This window comes from Rhopalosiphum padi, chromosome 1 (assembly GCF_020882245.1).
Source record: "Rhopalosiphum padi isolate XX-2018 chromosome 1, ASM2088224v1, whole genome shotgun sequence".
Classification (NCBI taxonomy): Eukaryota; Metazoa; Arthropoda; class Insecta; order Hemiptera; family Aphididae; genus Rhopalosiphum; species Rhopalosiphum padi.
The window spans coordinates 31,160,374-31,177,591 of record NC_083597.1 but is presented as its reverse complement, the minus strand read 5'-3'; the positions used below and the strand labels follow the sequence as shown (position 1 = coordinate 31,177,591).

Below are 17,218 nucleotides of genomic sequence, written 5' to 3'. Positions count from 1 at the left end.
TAATTAGGCCTTCCGCTGAAAAAATAATTCTTTTAATATTCCTCTCATATAAATATTTTAATTTTATTTTTCATCAGTACTAATTTGTATTATGTTTAATTTGTAAAACTTTCTAAAAACGAATATAAAAATTGAATTAATTTGTATTTAATAGTTCGACAATAATAACATATTATTATATATAAAGTATTTATTTTTAAATTGTATTATTCGTTCTAACTTAAGACTTTTAAACTAACAACTGTTTTTGAATTATTTATAAACGTCAATGATACATGCTTATCGGGCATATTTGGGCTGTAAACAATATATTTTTTGCAAATGTCCACAACCCTCGAGACATAATGGGCCACTATGAGACGAAAATATATTACACTCCAAAGCAGGTTGACAATATTAAAGACCAAAGTCCTTTAACAGCGTTATTATTTTAAATTATTAAACCCAACGAACGCCAAGCACACAGTCACACAGTATACTAAAATTACGATCACATGGCGTCATAGGAACTAGTTAAGGTACTGACGACCATCGTCGACGTCGTCGTTGTCGATTCATTTTTCCGGTCGGGTTAAGAATTCCTATGCTGCGAGAGACGGCATACACAAATACATGATTGGTCATGGAACATGAATATTATTTAAAACGATGCTGCACCGTCACCAGTGACTGCCTGAGTGTATGATAAACACGCATCACTTGCTGCAGGCCACTGCAGTCGTGGTTCCGGTTTCCGGTTATCACGCTACGTCGCACCGTGTCATGTCGTATATTATATGTTTATTTCGATTTCATATCGCGCATCATTCGAAATCGATTGCACAATAATATGTAGGAAACTTCTGATCACACACATCGTCGACACCATAAAGTGATCTGAAATATGATCTAACATAGAAAACATAATAATAAATAATATGATAGAAACACATTATTAACAAGTTTAACAACACGCGATATTATAATAATGTGTAGTTAATAATATAACACGCGATAAAGACATTAAGACAGTTATAAATTTTCAAAAAATGCTCAACATAATCTGGCAATCTACAATATCGATAAATGTGTCACAATTATGATTACCTTTTCTGTAGTTGTATGAAGTATAGTTAATGACTATAATACATAGAGTTGGCGTTTGAGTATACACGACTGGCGCAAACAATCGTTTATGTCAATTGTGTTGTTTAAAACTGTAAAATTGTGAGAAATACGTTTTTATCATATAATACATATGTTCAAATACTTATATATGCAAAAATATTCAAAATATAATTTTATTTATTATTAACGTCGCATGAACACTATTAAGGTTTTACAATGTTGATGGCGCAAAATTACGAAAAATATATTCATGCGAACAGACCGGATGAGGACGAACTCCCGTTATTTCTCATGACGATCAGAAAATATATCGTTACACCCATTATGGATATTATATTACGATGTGCGTCGAAAGTTTTATAACGATAAACCAGAAACGAAAATTTTAATGTAACAAACGATGTGAAACGGGTAGACAATATATCGTAATATTTATTAAATTAAATAATTTATTCGACTATCAAAAAATAATTCAAGATATACATAAATGACTTCTTTAATGTTTATCTAAACGTATTATTCGTATTTTAAAATAGGGTAACAATAACGAATTTCTCTTATTTGTGAATTTTACAAATTATTTTAGCAGTATATTCCTTTGGTAGGTATACTATTTTAACTGTCGTTGGTCGAGTGGTGAAATATTTTCTCATCTCGATATTATTTTAGTTATCACCGTCTATTGATTTGGTGTATTGGCAGCATAAGCATCCATATAATCTTATCAGTAATTTAAAACTAATTGTACATCAACAGAAATTCTCATCGATTGTAAACGATTATTTAACGTGTTCTGTGCTTAAATGGTGTGATTTATTTTTAATATACTAAAATTATTTTAATCATTATAATATTAATGTTCAATTATTCAATTTTTAATGACGTTTAATACACATATTACAAAATACATATTCAAATATATGCATTTTAAAAATAAACGTAACTAACACAAATTACATAATGTATTTATAAATGCATTTTAGTAACTTAAAGGATATAAAAATAATTGAGAGAATTTGTGGTCACGTGAATAATGAAGAATAAAAAATAAACGCGATTAACGACGGGGTTTATACTGGTTATAGTATTATAATTCATAATGATAATTTGATATTACGAGATATAGTTATAATTCAGATAATGGTTTTTTGGTTTATTAACATTGTATTTTACCGAGAGTTATGAAAAAAATGTATCATAAATCAAATAATCGTTTTATTCAAAATGATAATTATACTTAGCCACTTAAGTATGTTTTTTTTCATATATCAATATATTTACACTTTCTTTGTTAAAAAAAATTAAAATATCCTGAAAAATAAATATAATTAAAACATATAATTGTTAAAATAGTGTTATATTATCATGAATCGTATTTAATTTTTAGCCAACAACACTAAAGTACTTGGTAATTATAAATTGCAAAAATGTACTTTGGACAAAATTGACGTAACTAGAAATTCAACAACGCTTTAATTGATCCCGAGGCTGCTCTAAAGGTTTTAAATATACGAATATACTGTATTGTAAAAACAGATAAAAATATATACAACGAAAAGGCGTAGTTATTCCATACCTTTAACATAATAAAATATTCTAAAACCTACATTAATTTAAAAAAATAACAATGAGAGTTTTGTGTTGAGAATTCAGCCATTTATAAGCTAATTGGAAAAAAATGTAAATACTGAATTTGATTTTAACTAGGAAAAATATAAAACCATAGTAAATATATCTTATAAATGTAAGAATTAACTTTTGGAGTTAAAATTTATTAGTAAAAAATATAGGTTTGCTGTGTTGTGTTAATCCTTAAGAGTAAATATTTTTTTAAGTATAGATTAATGTAAAAATATTTAAGATAATTTTTTTTTAAATATAAGAAATTTTTGTAACGAATCTTTATTTTTATAAATTTAGTTTAAGTTGAGATATCGAGAAAAATCTGTTATTGCTACCTACTGTGAAACTTAAAGTTTATGCTCAACTAGGATATAATTGATAATAACATCAAATTAGATTTAAAGTTTTGATCAGTTTACTAGGATATCATCCTTCGTCAAAATGCTATCGTTAATAACAATATACTAAGTATTTGATCTCGGAACTTTTAAATTAAATTATTAAACTTATTTAATAAACTTTTTATTATTAATTTTCAAATATTGTTTAACATAAATGGTTAATAAAACAAGATTAATATATCACGTAAATTAATTAAAATTATATTCATATTTTATTCAAAAAAATATATTTTGATCATTGAATATTTAATTTTATAATCTATATAATATGATATATATAATTAATTGTAGGTATATTGTTTTTATATTATTGATAGAAATATAGTATTTTCGAAGTACTGTGAATGAATAGTTTCTTTGATAAACAAACTTGTAATCATATTTTTTTTTACGTGTAGACTGGTGTAGGACTAAACAATATATCTTCAAAACATAAAAATCATATTTCATGAAACTTTCGACGGCTTCTATAATGAAAATAGGTGTAATGGTTTTATTATAGTAGTTAACCATGAATTATCGAGGCCTTCTAATCCTACACGAAATGGGTATACAATGAATTCCAGTTTCGAAATAATATGTGGTTGCTTCAACAGCTTTGCTCGAACACGACCTGTCTTATGGTTTTGTTCAGTTGTAGGTACTTATATATAATACGCATATATATATATATACGTGTAAAACTATGCGAGACTATCCTAACATGCTTTTCTTTACAGTAGCGTTGTAATTATCTTTTGAAATCGTAATAGTAATGTAATTACTTTTAATGATAATAGGCAAAATGAAAACTGCTATGGTGTTACAACCTAAAAACAAAATCATTTAATTAAATTCTGAATGATCGTATAATATATATAATAATAGTAATATAAACGTGTCGACAACCTTGATTTATAAAACAAAACATATATCTATCACGCATCTATATACATTCACGTTAAACAGCAATTATATAAAAATCCAATTCTTTATAATTATAATAATAATGTCTACAGAATAATTGTAATATTTTTTTAAGCAACGTGTTGATGTGTTTTAATTGTTAATAAAATAAAGAAATATTTCAATTCCACAACATAAATAGACTTGTGTTATAAAACATGGGTTAATACTAAAATAATAATATAAATATAAATATATTATAAACAACAATATTCGTTTAAATCATATACAATATGATAATAATAATAAAAATAAAATATAATAATATAATATATTATGTACAAATATTATTGTTATTGAAATAAAAAAATGTAGGTCTTAAAAAAATAGTAAAATTAAAAATTGGCTTTTATAATAGTATTCATAATCAAACATATTAAACATAACAATAATAATAAATTGAAATATTATACATGGATACGCATCAATATTGCATACTCAGAGCGCCGTGTTAACTGCTTGTATTTATAGACGATATTATAATATTTTTCATAGCGTACAATTATACTTTCATACAAAGTGTGTTGACTTTGTAGTAAATTTTTTTTTTTTTTTTTATTAAGATATGGGTTATGTCAAAGAATATATTTGAGTTTAAAGAAAAAAATGTGGTATACATACGCAACAAACGTCGAAATAATGTTGAATAAGTCAACGATTTGTTATTGCATTTTATAATTTATTGTTATTTGTTTATGCTCAACATTACATATTATACCAAATTATAATAAAAATTCCATGACTATAATCATTGGTATTTTTATGACCTATTTAAAAGGATATGCTCCTACGAGGTTTTAATACAAAATAAAGACCTAACCTAAATTAACGGTAGTTAAACAACCATAAAAAAATGTATTGTGTATTGTATCCGGTGGTTCAACTAATATTATGAAAAACATTGTTTGTACATTGACTATTTTTGATTCATAACGTTAACGAGTGTTCAGCCACAGTACGTCATTTACACTTTAAGCTTAAAAAAATAATTTTATCAATAGAGTTATGGACAATTAAAAATTGTACGTATACTCAGATGGTCTGATGAATACCATTTTACATAAAATACAAACACGATCTATATTATTTATTTGGAAATTATTTTCGAATTTTTACATAATTTTGTAAGACAAATTTCAACTAGAAAATATTTAAAAGTTATTAATACTTTAAATAATATAAAAACTTAATTTTTTTTTTTTAATTTAAATATCCCGTGCTCTTTTCTAGACGTGTGTATATAACTGAACTCTTTTATTTATTGTTTGAGTTACAGAAGAATTGAGTTCTATAAATTGCTTATCTAGTATCTAAAAATAACTGCTGAAAAACAATATACTCTTAACAAAAAAATAACTATATTATATATTATAGTGTAACCACTGTAAACAAAAATCGTATATTTGTACCACAAAAAATAATTATGATACATAATATTTTGCGTTGATACGGTATATTATATCATTTAATTTATTCAGCAGGATTTTAAACTCGGAACTTCCTAACGAGTACACTGGGAATGCAAACACTATATGCGAGTCGCAATTATGTTAATAGCAACGCGCTTTGACGAAAACCCGGTTATAACCAATTTGCATTGGTCATCAGGAAATACCTGGGCAATCGTCGCCACGTGGTAGTTATCATTGCCCACTTGACCACCAATCATAACAATAATGCGAGTATATTGTATTATTATTGTATTGATCCATCACATTTTCGTCCATTTATTGTTTCTGCGCGATGTACGATTTACGATCTGGTGGCGTTGGCGGTGGCGAATTGTGTACGGTAAATTTACAAAAGCGCGTTATCAATATTATAATGTCCCTAAATGTTATTATGTTGTCAATAGAATTTATTTTTTTATTCTAATTTTTTGAACGATTTATCACTTTATTAGGTTGATGATATTATAAAGTAATTATTTCAGTGCAATAAGTTATTATTAGTATCCTATCAAGTTGAATTACAAAGGTATATAGTACGATAAAATTACGCAACCATCGATGTCAATTATGGTTTATTGGTTAATGACTTACTTACTTATTTTTTCGTATACGCATAATAATATTATATATTTCATAGCAAGGCAGGTCATTAGCAGTGTTTACAAACGTGATGTAATGGCCAAATCCCTTTCTACGTAGGCGATAAATATGTTTCATAAGTATAATTATAGGTATGTCTTTATTTATAAAAATTTCCTATTGTAATCTATTTATAATACATTTTTATCATTCACGTCAGTTCATCTCTTTTACATTTTTAATATTTTGAATTTTGATAATTTTGGTCACTTATACACTTTATTTGGAGCCAATATTGATGTTATTAAATTTCGAAACGAATATATAATAATATTATACTACTTGTTCAACTTTATAAGTGTTCTTCACATGAAACTTTTCCTTTAAACTTTATTAATAATAAGTAATATCCAATAGGTATCTCCTTCTATTTGCTCAGAATACAAAACTAATAATACTATTTTTACAGACAATTCCCAACTGAATTATTGTGTCTTATTCATATTTTATATTGTATACGATAGTCGATTGTTTTTTTCAAGGAGTATAAAGTTCATAAAGTTAAATTATTTACCATTCAATATAAAATAAAATTTATAGTCTTTGAATAAATATATTATCAAATTCAAAGCAATTTTCTGTAAAGCCGATATGAATCAAAAAATATTGATTACAATCGTTTTAAACCTTTGCATTATTTTATCGACACGTTAGGAGAAAGATGTCAATTTCATTTCAAATGATATTTTTCACATTGCTTTATTTTTCCAGTTTGATTAACTATATTATACATGATTTATAGTATCAACAACAACATAATATATCGTCATTTAGGTACGATTTTATAAAATATGTCAACGTTGGGCGAATGGTGAACATTATTATTTGTTTTGTTTTTCATCACCTCTTACACGCCAATCGTGTATATACGTTACTGCACGTTATATTGATTTATGTGAAAACTGTATAGGTATAGGTATAGGTGTACATATATTATATACATTTATTATTATAATTTAGTCCCGCTGACGACGGTTATGTTGCAATTTGTGTGTATTATTGTGTATGATCCGCAGCGCCGACGGCAATTTCGACGTGACGCTGGCCACCAAGGCGACCATATACCACGTAGGGCTGGTAGAATGGAAACCGCCGGCCATATTCAAATCGTCGTGCGAGATCGACGTGGAATTTTTCCCGTTCGACGAGCAGACGTGCGTGTTGAAATTCGGTAGCTGGACGTACGACGGATTCAAGGTACCCCCTTCCCCCATCCCAACTACGACATACACACACAACCATGTGGCCATAAGAATACAGTAGCAGTTTGTTCGTTTCATTCGTTTCCGTCGGATTTTACCACGGAACCGGATAGAAAAATAAATAAATAACAATACATAACTTAAGTCATAATAATATTATTATTTTTCTGCTTTGGTTACACATAAATAATAATATGCACAGTCTACACACCGCGACGACTAATAATTGTCGACGACGCGGCATTTCCGTTATTTTTTGTTCCGTTACTAAACCTCTTATTTTTCATTTCTTTCTACCAGAAACGAAAAAGAAATATAACTTAAATAATGTAATTTTCACTGTACCTATACTCTCTATGGTCGCTGTTACATTCATGTTGTTGTTGATGTTGTTATTGAATGTTGTTTTTGATGTTGTTGTTGTTGTTGCACTCGTACACACGAACAAACCGACTTGCAACCAAAACACTTTTCTATTATTATTATTTATTATTATTTTTTTTTTGTTCATGCATAATGTACTATTTTAATAATAAAACAGGACCTTTAGGACTCGGGTCCTAATTCCTGATCTATCAATGCTGTATATAATAAATACGCTTAAAAATATATATGTATACTATGTATATAAGCTATGAGTATACACTATACAAGTATTTCTATTATTATGTTATCTATTCCTTAGCCTTATTCTTTATACCTATAATAATATTATTATGTTTCTTCTTCATTGTCTTGTACTATGTATTATAATATTATACTTACTTTACTTCGAAACGTTATGCCTATCGAATGTATTATGGTGATAACTAAAAAAAAAACGTGGCACCGAAATATGTACATGTAGGTACATGTCCATAGCACTACATAATAGCTTGAATATTTTTAATTTAAAAACATTATTATTATTATTTTTGTACCATATAATTTCCTCGTAATACTTAGTGTATATATTATATTATCAATCGAATAAATGTGCACTTCCCGGCTGCGCGTGAATATAAATAACTATATGTAAATATGTGTGTATGTAATCTATTAATGTTACCATTCCGACTGTCCGTGCGAAATGCTCAAGAATACCAGTAATTATAGTGTTGTGCTTTATTATTAACTTTCGGAAATTGGCATTTCTCTCGAAACAAAAATATAAGACTGTAATTAAAAACGAAAAATAAAATCTTTACTGAATCGCTTTAATCTCATTTAATGCCTAAACATTTGTATCGAGCCAATATGCTTTGCATATTCAACGATAATTTTATTTTTCTCAAATCCAATTCTTTAATGACTAAATAGTATAATAAAATAATACGATTTAAACTTCGTTACCATTTTCCCTCTTTGTGATTTCGGTAAAAGTACAACCATTAAATTTCGATTATAAATTAATATAATAATATATTCTATATATCAATGTTAATTACACTGACAATAATATCTTGTATTTATTCCATGTTTATTTGGACAATTAAAAAATATTAATAATGTACTAGTATAATACACAAATAAACGGTTATTAGATTAAAATGTATTTTTAATATAAGTTTTGCTTGCAACTTTTGCATAATGTTTTATTTTTGAAAAAGTAAATTGTTTTCAAAAAAGGTAAAATAACGTTAAAAAACGAATAAGTCAATACCGTTATAAAAACACTAAACAAATAAAGTTTGTTGTTCATAAAATAATTGCTATTAAACAACTGTTAAATAAACAATTTTATTTCTTTTACATAATAATAAATTTACTTTTTGGTAAGATTTAACGCGCATCAATAAGGTTGTGTCATAAAAGTTTAGCTTAGGTAAAGAATAAATGATGTATCCAATGAAGATTTTTTTTTTTATAAACTAAATAAAAATAAAACAGTTTCTTATAAAGTATATTATATAAAGTCATTTATAAAGGTATTTTTGCACATTTCTGTCGTGAAAACTATACAACCATAATGATTAACTCTAATTATTATAACAGAGATGAAAATAAAAAACGATAATTTATGGCTTACATTAAGCTATGTCGACTAAAATCGACTAACCGATGAAAACATAATATCGTTAACAATATATTTAGGTCACGTTGCTACAGGACATGGTCGTCTCCGATGCCTTTGTGGCGGGACCACTAAAGTTATACGTAGAAAAAAAAATACACAATAATAATAATAATAATTATAATAATTATTATTATTATTATTATAAACCATGTCAATTAGAGTAAAATACATTATAATTGTTATTTACAATTATTATTATCATTATTCTCGAGCATTTCGCCCGGTACGTGCGCAGCGCACAAGGGCCGCGTACAGTTGTATTGTCAGTAGCCTAGTAGACGTGGTATGTTGTGTTGTTCCAGTGCGGACGGTAACTACGAGGTGACCCTTATGACAAAGGCGACGGTTTACTGTACGGGGCTTGTATTATGGCAGCCACCCGCCGTCTATAAGTCCTCGTGCTCCATCGACGTCGAGTTCTTCCCCTATGACGTCCAAACTTGCGTACTGAAACTAGGAAGTTGGACGTATGACGGGTTCAAGGTGACAATGATAATGTACCGCTTGGCCGGCAAAAAAAAAAAAAAAATTCTTCCTGGTTCATCGATATAACAATATAACTCATAAAGTTTTAATATTTTATGTATACTGTTTGTGGCGGCGCTGCAGTAACACGATAATACCGTAATACAGAAATTATTGTTTCGTGTGCATTGCCGTGATACTCGTCTTACAAGGTCATCGTCACCGCAGTCGTACCCTGCAAATTGTAGTCATGATCAACTGTAATAACAACGTTATAAAAATATTATTGCCCCGACCGGTCGTCCATATTAACCTATAACGTTGATTGAATAGTAATTTTATTCATTTTTGTTTTGATTATACCACTCGCCGGTGGACATTATTTTTAATGTTAATTCGCTAAGCGACAAGAAAATATATCCGCCGACCGACATTTCTGTTTCCGTCCCGCGAGGGATCATCATATTATTATTATAATATAATGATATTGTGACGTCTATGTGGAAAAATTCAATTATAATGATTTGACCTTGGGGAAGTGATTGCGTTTGTCTGGTAGAGAGTTTGCTTCACGCACCGTAATGGTATATTCACTAGTTAAAGGTACTTAGTAACAAAAATTATATAGTTGTGTGCACGTATATATATATATTACATAATATTAACATAGTGTAGCGTAATATTATTATGTTTTCTTAGACATTTTAGATATACAAACAGTAACTTGTACTCGATGAACCAGGTACACGCGGGGCTTGTGTGATTATCATTTTTGGGTGGATTCATTTTGTAACGCTGTTGTGATATGTCTTGATGAATGTGTGAAACCGTAGGAAAATAATATGATACCTTTTCATTATTTTATACTACGCCTATGATAATAATAATATAAAAACCCATATTGAACGTTCATGTTACTGGCAATCTATTTTCATCGGCAGTATCGATCAATTTTAACGGATGGGTATTTAATATAATACATAATATTATAAACAACGCGGAGGGTAACTCGTGGATCCCGCGGGCTTATTTTTAATATTCATCCGTAGGCTGACAGCTATAATATTATGCTATAATAAAATGTACGACCCTATACGCATACACAGTTTATTTAAAAAATATTTCATTTCGTTTTAAACCCCGGCTCTTGATAATGCTCGTATCCCGTTAACCCGATAAAATGCATTTAACTCGATCGTTAAGAATAAATTACTCCCTATACATGGCCGACTTATTTTTAACTTATTTTCACATTTTGAAATAAAAGCTGAAAATCATTTCAACACATTTATAGCCGTTATAATGTACTTTTGTGTTATATATTTTATTATTTATATAAAAGACTATTTCCTGTAAAGTCAATAAAGTTGGACGAACGTTTAATAGAACTGCCCACGCCGTCCGTGGCATAGAAATATATTATCAAGTTTTGCCGATGTCCAAAAACTTTGTCCTGATAAGTGAACTTCGACAAAATTTGCCTTAGGCCACTCGAAAACATGTTGACGAACAATAGCGCACGTACGTACTATATATTGTGTTCCCACACATTCGTCCAAAACGACATATTATTATTATTGGTTTTGGCATAGTCCTGCGTTTGGTTTTACCCATTATATACGTGGTGATGACTGTGATCAATAATAATATCAGAGAAGATTACGTAACAGCCTGGCAGACAATAAAATATGTAAACGGAACAAAAGTAAAAACACAACAATGAGCAAGTGGATAAATAATAATGAAATGAATAAATACCGGAAGTGAAATTAAATAGTATCATCATAGTAATATAAATAACATTGTAAACGTACGGAATGATTAATTCAGACAGTTTTTATTTAGAAACACGCCGAATTATATTTAAAGCATGTAAACAAGAACACTGTATAGATAATAATATTATGGAAAAATAGTTATATTACATATTTATTATATAATATCATAATATAATGATGTTATCAGACGTTCGACGAAAAAAAAAAATTCAAATGATGATATTTCGATAATTCCGGTTCGTGACCCCCAAGACGTTGTCCGGCTTACGGCAGAAACGTCTCCCCGTAACTGAGGGCGAAAAGGCGCCGTTTTAATTATGTGCGATGCGCTCGTTGAACCGCAACACTCTGGGGCGACCGGCGACCGACACTATTCGACCGCGCACGCACAATCGTGTCGTATACCGTGGTCCGGGTAAACTAAACAAAGGTCGACGTGCCTCGTGAGAACCAACACGCCACAGTGGCGACGACCGTGTCCGATGATATTAATAATTAATATTACATTATAATCAGCGCGAAATAATAAATGATACGATACAATAACCGTCACCCGAATGCCAACACGCCCGACTGGTCAAATCCGTCGCACGACTGTCGCGCTCGACGTTATTCACTCGGCAATACAACGATGACAGCTAACGACGCCGCGAACGATCGTCATACACGAACACGGTTGTCCACATGCGCGTGCTAAATTGCGAAGATCGAAAAAGTATGATATGAATATTATGTCGTGTTCCGCCGCTTTCGTAGATGATATTATTAAATATGTATACGGAATCCTGGGCGAAATGACACGTACGTATAGCGTAGGTGTCCAACAGGCACCCATCATTTCTATTTAGGTGAAAATTTCATTTTAAATTTTGTAAATATTGTGCATAAATACTCGTATGGCGGTGTAGAAGGCGTTATGCCAAAATTAAATAGGGAGGAGTGGGAGAAGTCTAGTATATTATCACCTAGTCTTCCTATTTTTTTTTTATATTCGTATAAAACCGTCGTGCCAACAATTTTCGAACAAAATTCGGTGGTTTTTTTTTTTAGAAATATAACACAGCGTGGACATATATTTCACCATTATACTCAACGCTATTTTGTATTATTATCGCACACCTCCTTATCCCCGATATTAACGCGGTAAGCTCGTGGATATAAAGTTTTCGAGAACCAGCCCGCGGCTGTACAATTTAGACTCTCAAAACTCTTCGATATTCGTTCGCCACTAGCAATTTGGTAAGGCAGAAACGTGATCGCGAAACCGCAAAACTTGTGTTTGAAACTATTCCGATTTACTCGATTTAAAATTGTATATTCTTCCAAATACGATATTTTTCAATGAGCATCACGAAAAATATATTGAAAAGTATTTTCACAAACATAAACCAAGTGTTTTGTTCTCTAAATGTTATTGTATAAAATACATAAAAATGTAAATTGAATTTAAAATGTATAACAGTTAGGTTAGGTTAACCTAATTTCCATAACCTAGTTTCATTTCTAAATATATTTTTCTATTTTGAAAAAATAAAATAAAATAAATTGTGATATTAATAGGTATACTAAGAGCGATTTTAGCGACTATAACTCGTATTTATCTTTCTATATTTTTTTAAGCATAATCTTATGGGCCTCGCAACTACCTTCAGTTTTTGTTAAAATATCTCAGGTTTTAATAAAATTAAAGTTAGTTTATACTGTCCTGTTTTAATTCTAACGAAAATATTTGAATTTAATTTAAAAATTGTCTATAGGTCATTCTTTGGACAAACATAATCCTATTTAATATTAAATGGTATTTAAAATCTTTAAAATATGGATTCATCAAATTTTTAAATTTAATATAGAAACTAAGGTCTATATGATAGACATCTATCTGCTGAATACAAATAATTTTTAGAATTAAAATCGGACCACGATAACTTTTTTTTAATTTTTATCAAAACATGTAAATTACCGTAAAATGCATATAGAAATATAGTTTGTATAGTTCTATTAATAAAAAATAAAAACAATATAGTAGGCGCACTATTAGACATTCGTAGAAATATGATATTTTAAAATGTATAATTACCAGGTTTTCAATACATCATACATAATAGTAACATAAGATAAAAAGGATAGATAGATAGATAGGTAGATAAGTAATTTAAATTTAAACTATATTATTTGTTATAAATATTTATTCCTAGTGAAAATCGCAATTGATATCACTAAATATCGATTTTTAAAAATATATTATCCCTCAAAATAAACATTTTCCAAGATTTACGAGACGTTTCAAAATGTAAAGATTTTTTATAACCCCTTGGTATAATAATATAATATCCATGTTTTTATTTTATTTTATCGCCGACGTTTTCTCGTCTTACGATCACTAACGCCATTTTCAGACGCAAAGTACTATGCCCCTGTAATCTTCAACATTAGAATGTCAAGTAGGTATAAAGTATACTTTCAAAAAATAAAAAAATAAATTATGCCATTCTCGTACCTTTATCGTAAAATAAAGCTGACTATATTAGAATACCGCACACTAAACAAAATTGCTCCAACAGATAACAAGGGTTGTCCGGCACTCTGGCATATAAATAAAACCTTGAAAAAAAAAAAACATTTAAAAATTTAAAATATAACAATTTTGAACGGCACTTTTTATTAGTGTTAATACTTAATGATAATATGTGTAAATAATAATTATGCAATATAATAATATGCATTTTATAGTATCCATAAATATTACATTGCCATTTTCAGCAATACTATTCGGGTGTTAGTATAATGCGTAAGATTCTGGGAAATAGAACATAATGATTAGTGTTCACTTTTGGTGGGTCCGTTCCAACTGCGGTCGAGAAAGTTTTTGAAATATTTCGTTCTCATTAGTACCCTCGTGACCCTTAATTTTGACATAAATTACGATGATTCATTCACTCTCCAATTGCATTATTTATCATTAGATAAAATGTATTTCTTAACATCCAAAACTGTCAGAAATTTTAGTTTTCATCCAAACGACTACGAAACGCCATTGGGGTTCTATCTGATAACCGGAGTAGGAAATGTGATGAGGAATTAAGTTTTCAAGTTGAACATGCATTGGGAGATATTTACACATTTGCCTAATATTCGTTACCAATACCACAAATGCATATTGTTAAAACCACAAATTGGTTGGTACTTCAAAGTTTCACTTACATAATTGAACGTAATAATCTACTCAAATGAATAATTTAAATTAATTTAGAAAATGTACTGTAAACAGGGAGTCGAGTCCATTTTCAAATCGTACCTAAAAAAACAATATGTAATTCAAGTGAAACGTATAGTTATTAATTAACACTCACTATATATATATATATATTATTATTTATTAATCAATAATAATTAAACAGTTCATTTAATTAATTTAGTATCAATTAGTTGAATATATGCATTATATTATGATGTATAATACGAGTATAATATAATGTTTACAAACAATAAATACCTATTTTAAATATAGACATGAATAATTAATATTGTGTAAACAAGTTTAAATATGCCGAAAAATGTGTATGTATGGTCAATTAATATTTTTTTCAATAGATAATTATGTGATAAAACCTTCCTTATAATATCGTAGAGCTGAATATTATTGTCAACCAGTACACCGCTTTCTTTTTTTTTTTAGCGACATGGTTTGTTCGTATTAGTTGGTTACTTAGTATATATATTTTTTTTTGTTTTTTACATTATATTTTTAGCTGTGATAGTAATTACGCTTCAGTAGTATTAGAGTTGTAAAAGATTTCAAACTTTGTATATGATATATTTGCCATTTTGTGTACTTATTTTCATCAAAGAGAGCTACGGAACGAAACGAATTCTTTTCTTTAAAAAAAAAACTGATTTCTTATCCAAACAGTTGACAAAAAAAAAAATAATAATAATAATAAAAAATTTTAAATTTTAATTCATGTTTAATATTTATTATATAATAATATGACTAATAAAATTATATTTCAGCTCTAAAACTCTAAATGCATTTTATAATATCTTCCAAAGTTAAAACCATCTTACATGGCTCATAATGTATAATTATGGTGAATAATAAAATATTAATATGTGTTGTGGATTTTTACACAATTCTTTTTTCATTTTTTCCAATTTAACGTCCTAAATGGAAATTTTAATAGTTGTAACCATGAATTCAGAAAAAAAATGGGGAAGAAATCATATGAACATAAACAAATTCAAATAATACCATAACCAAAAAATAAATAAATATTTTTTGAAAACATATTGAGGGTCAACTCCACTTGTATACGAGCTTACTTACACAAGATTACTACTTTCTATTTACTGCTTACTCAGCTTATTGTCGTTTTTATTCATCTTTTCTTAAATAACCACGGCATTTACTTCTTTATAAGTTATAACTGATCTCAGCTAATGTGTTTGAAACGCAACATAAACCTTTGCATAATAATATTATCGTCATGCTTCTGGTTATAATTATATTTCTATGGATAAATAGTGATATAGATTTCAATTCAAAAATACGTGTACATGAATAAATTATTTCTGTAAGCTGTACGAGAAACGTAAAATATTATTATATAGGTAGTATATAATATAATATTGTTATCAGATAACTTAAGTTGCGCAAGCCATTACATACCTCTACTTAATTCACACTTGGTTACTGGTATTGATTAATCTTATTACCAATATAATAATATAATATATTGCTTTGTAAGTACCTTTTTCATTTTTTTTCAACGTTTTTAAAAAATTTATTTTTGTTTTTTACTCTCGTGACAAAGCAAATTATCCTCTTAACTTCAGTCATTACGACACTCTCGGGAAATCGTTAAATATTTTCAGATAGGAGTGAAGGTACCTACTGTATATTTTACAGTATTTATATTTCAAAATGGTTTAATTAAACATGTTTGATAACTTCGTTAAATAACTTAAAATCAATCGGTTTAAGAATATTTCCAAACATACAGAATGCAATTATATTTATTAAATAATTGAATAAAACCAAAACTCCAAAAACATTTTCCATTTCACCAATTCATATTATTTAATACTTTCAAGGAAAACAATAATTTTATTTTAAATTTAAAAATAATTTTTCTATACTAAATACAAAAACATTTTTTTAGATTTCTTGAAATTTTTTTCTGTTTAAGACTAATTTTAAACGTGAAAACATGTTACCTATGACATATTTAGGTTTAATATAAGACATTTAAAAGGTAAGAGAATATTAAAACACTAAGTTCAAATTTAAAGACAAACTTTTTAAACTTCCTGTTTAAAACTTTCTACCACTTTTTTTTTTATAAAGCATTGTTTTTAACAATTGAATCAGCATGACACATTTTGTCACTTAAAATCGTGTTTGAAATGGTTGTAATTAATTTCACAATATAACATGAAATACAGTTTCATTTTTAGTAAAAATCCTTTAGTCAATGATTAAAAAATACTAATATTTTATTTAAAATCTGTATCTCACGGTTAAAATTAAAACAATTTTTAAAAGAGTGAGTTC

At 28.1% G+C, this 17,218-nt stretch overlaps 1 protein-coding gene across 6 annotated transcripts in view; it reads left to right on the top strand.

Moving 5' to 3' along the window:
• LOC132931604 (acetylcholine receptor subunit alpha-like) overlaps positions 1–17,218 on the top strand; it is a 160,419-nt gene that overhangs the window by 94,948 nt on the left and 48,253 nt on the right. For 5 of the 6 annotated variants that reach the window (XR_009662761.1, XR_009662759.1, XR_009662762.1 and 2 more), the window contains one exon: positions 7,183–7,363. Coding sequence is in view for 2 of the 6 variants with exons in the window: in XM_060997482.1 (XP_060853465.1) it covers positions 7,183–7,363 (181 nt within the window). In the remaining 4 variants the exon portion in view is untranslated. Of the gene's footprint in view, positions 1–7,182; positions 7,364–9,726; positions 9,908–17,218 lie in introns of all 6 variants that reach the window. The other variant, XR_009662760.1, reaches the window with a different exon arrangement.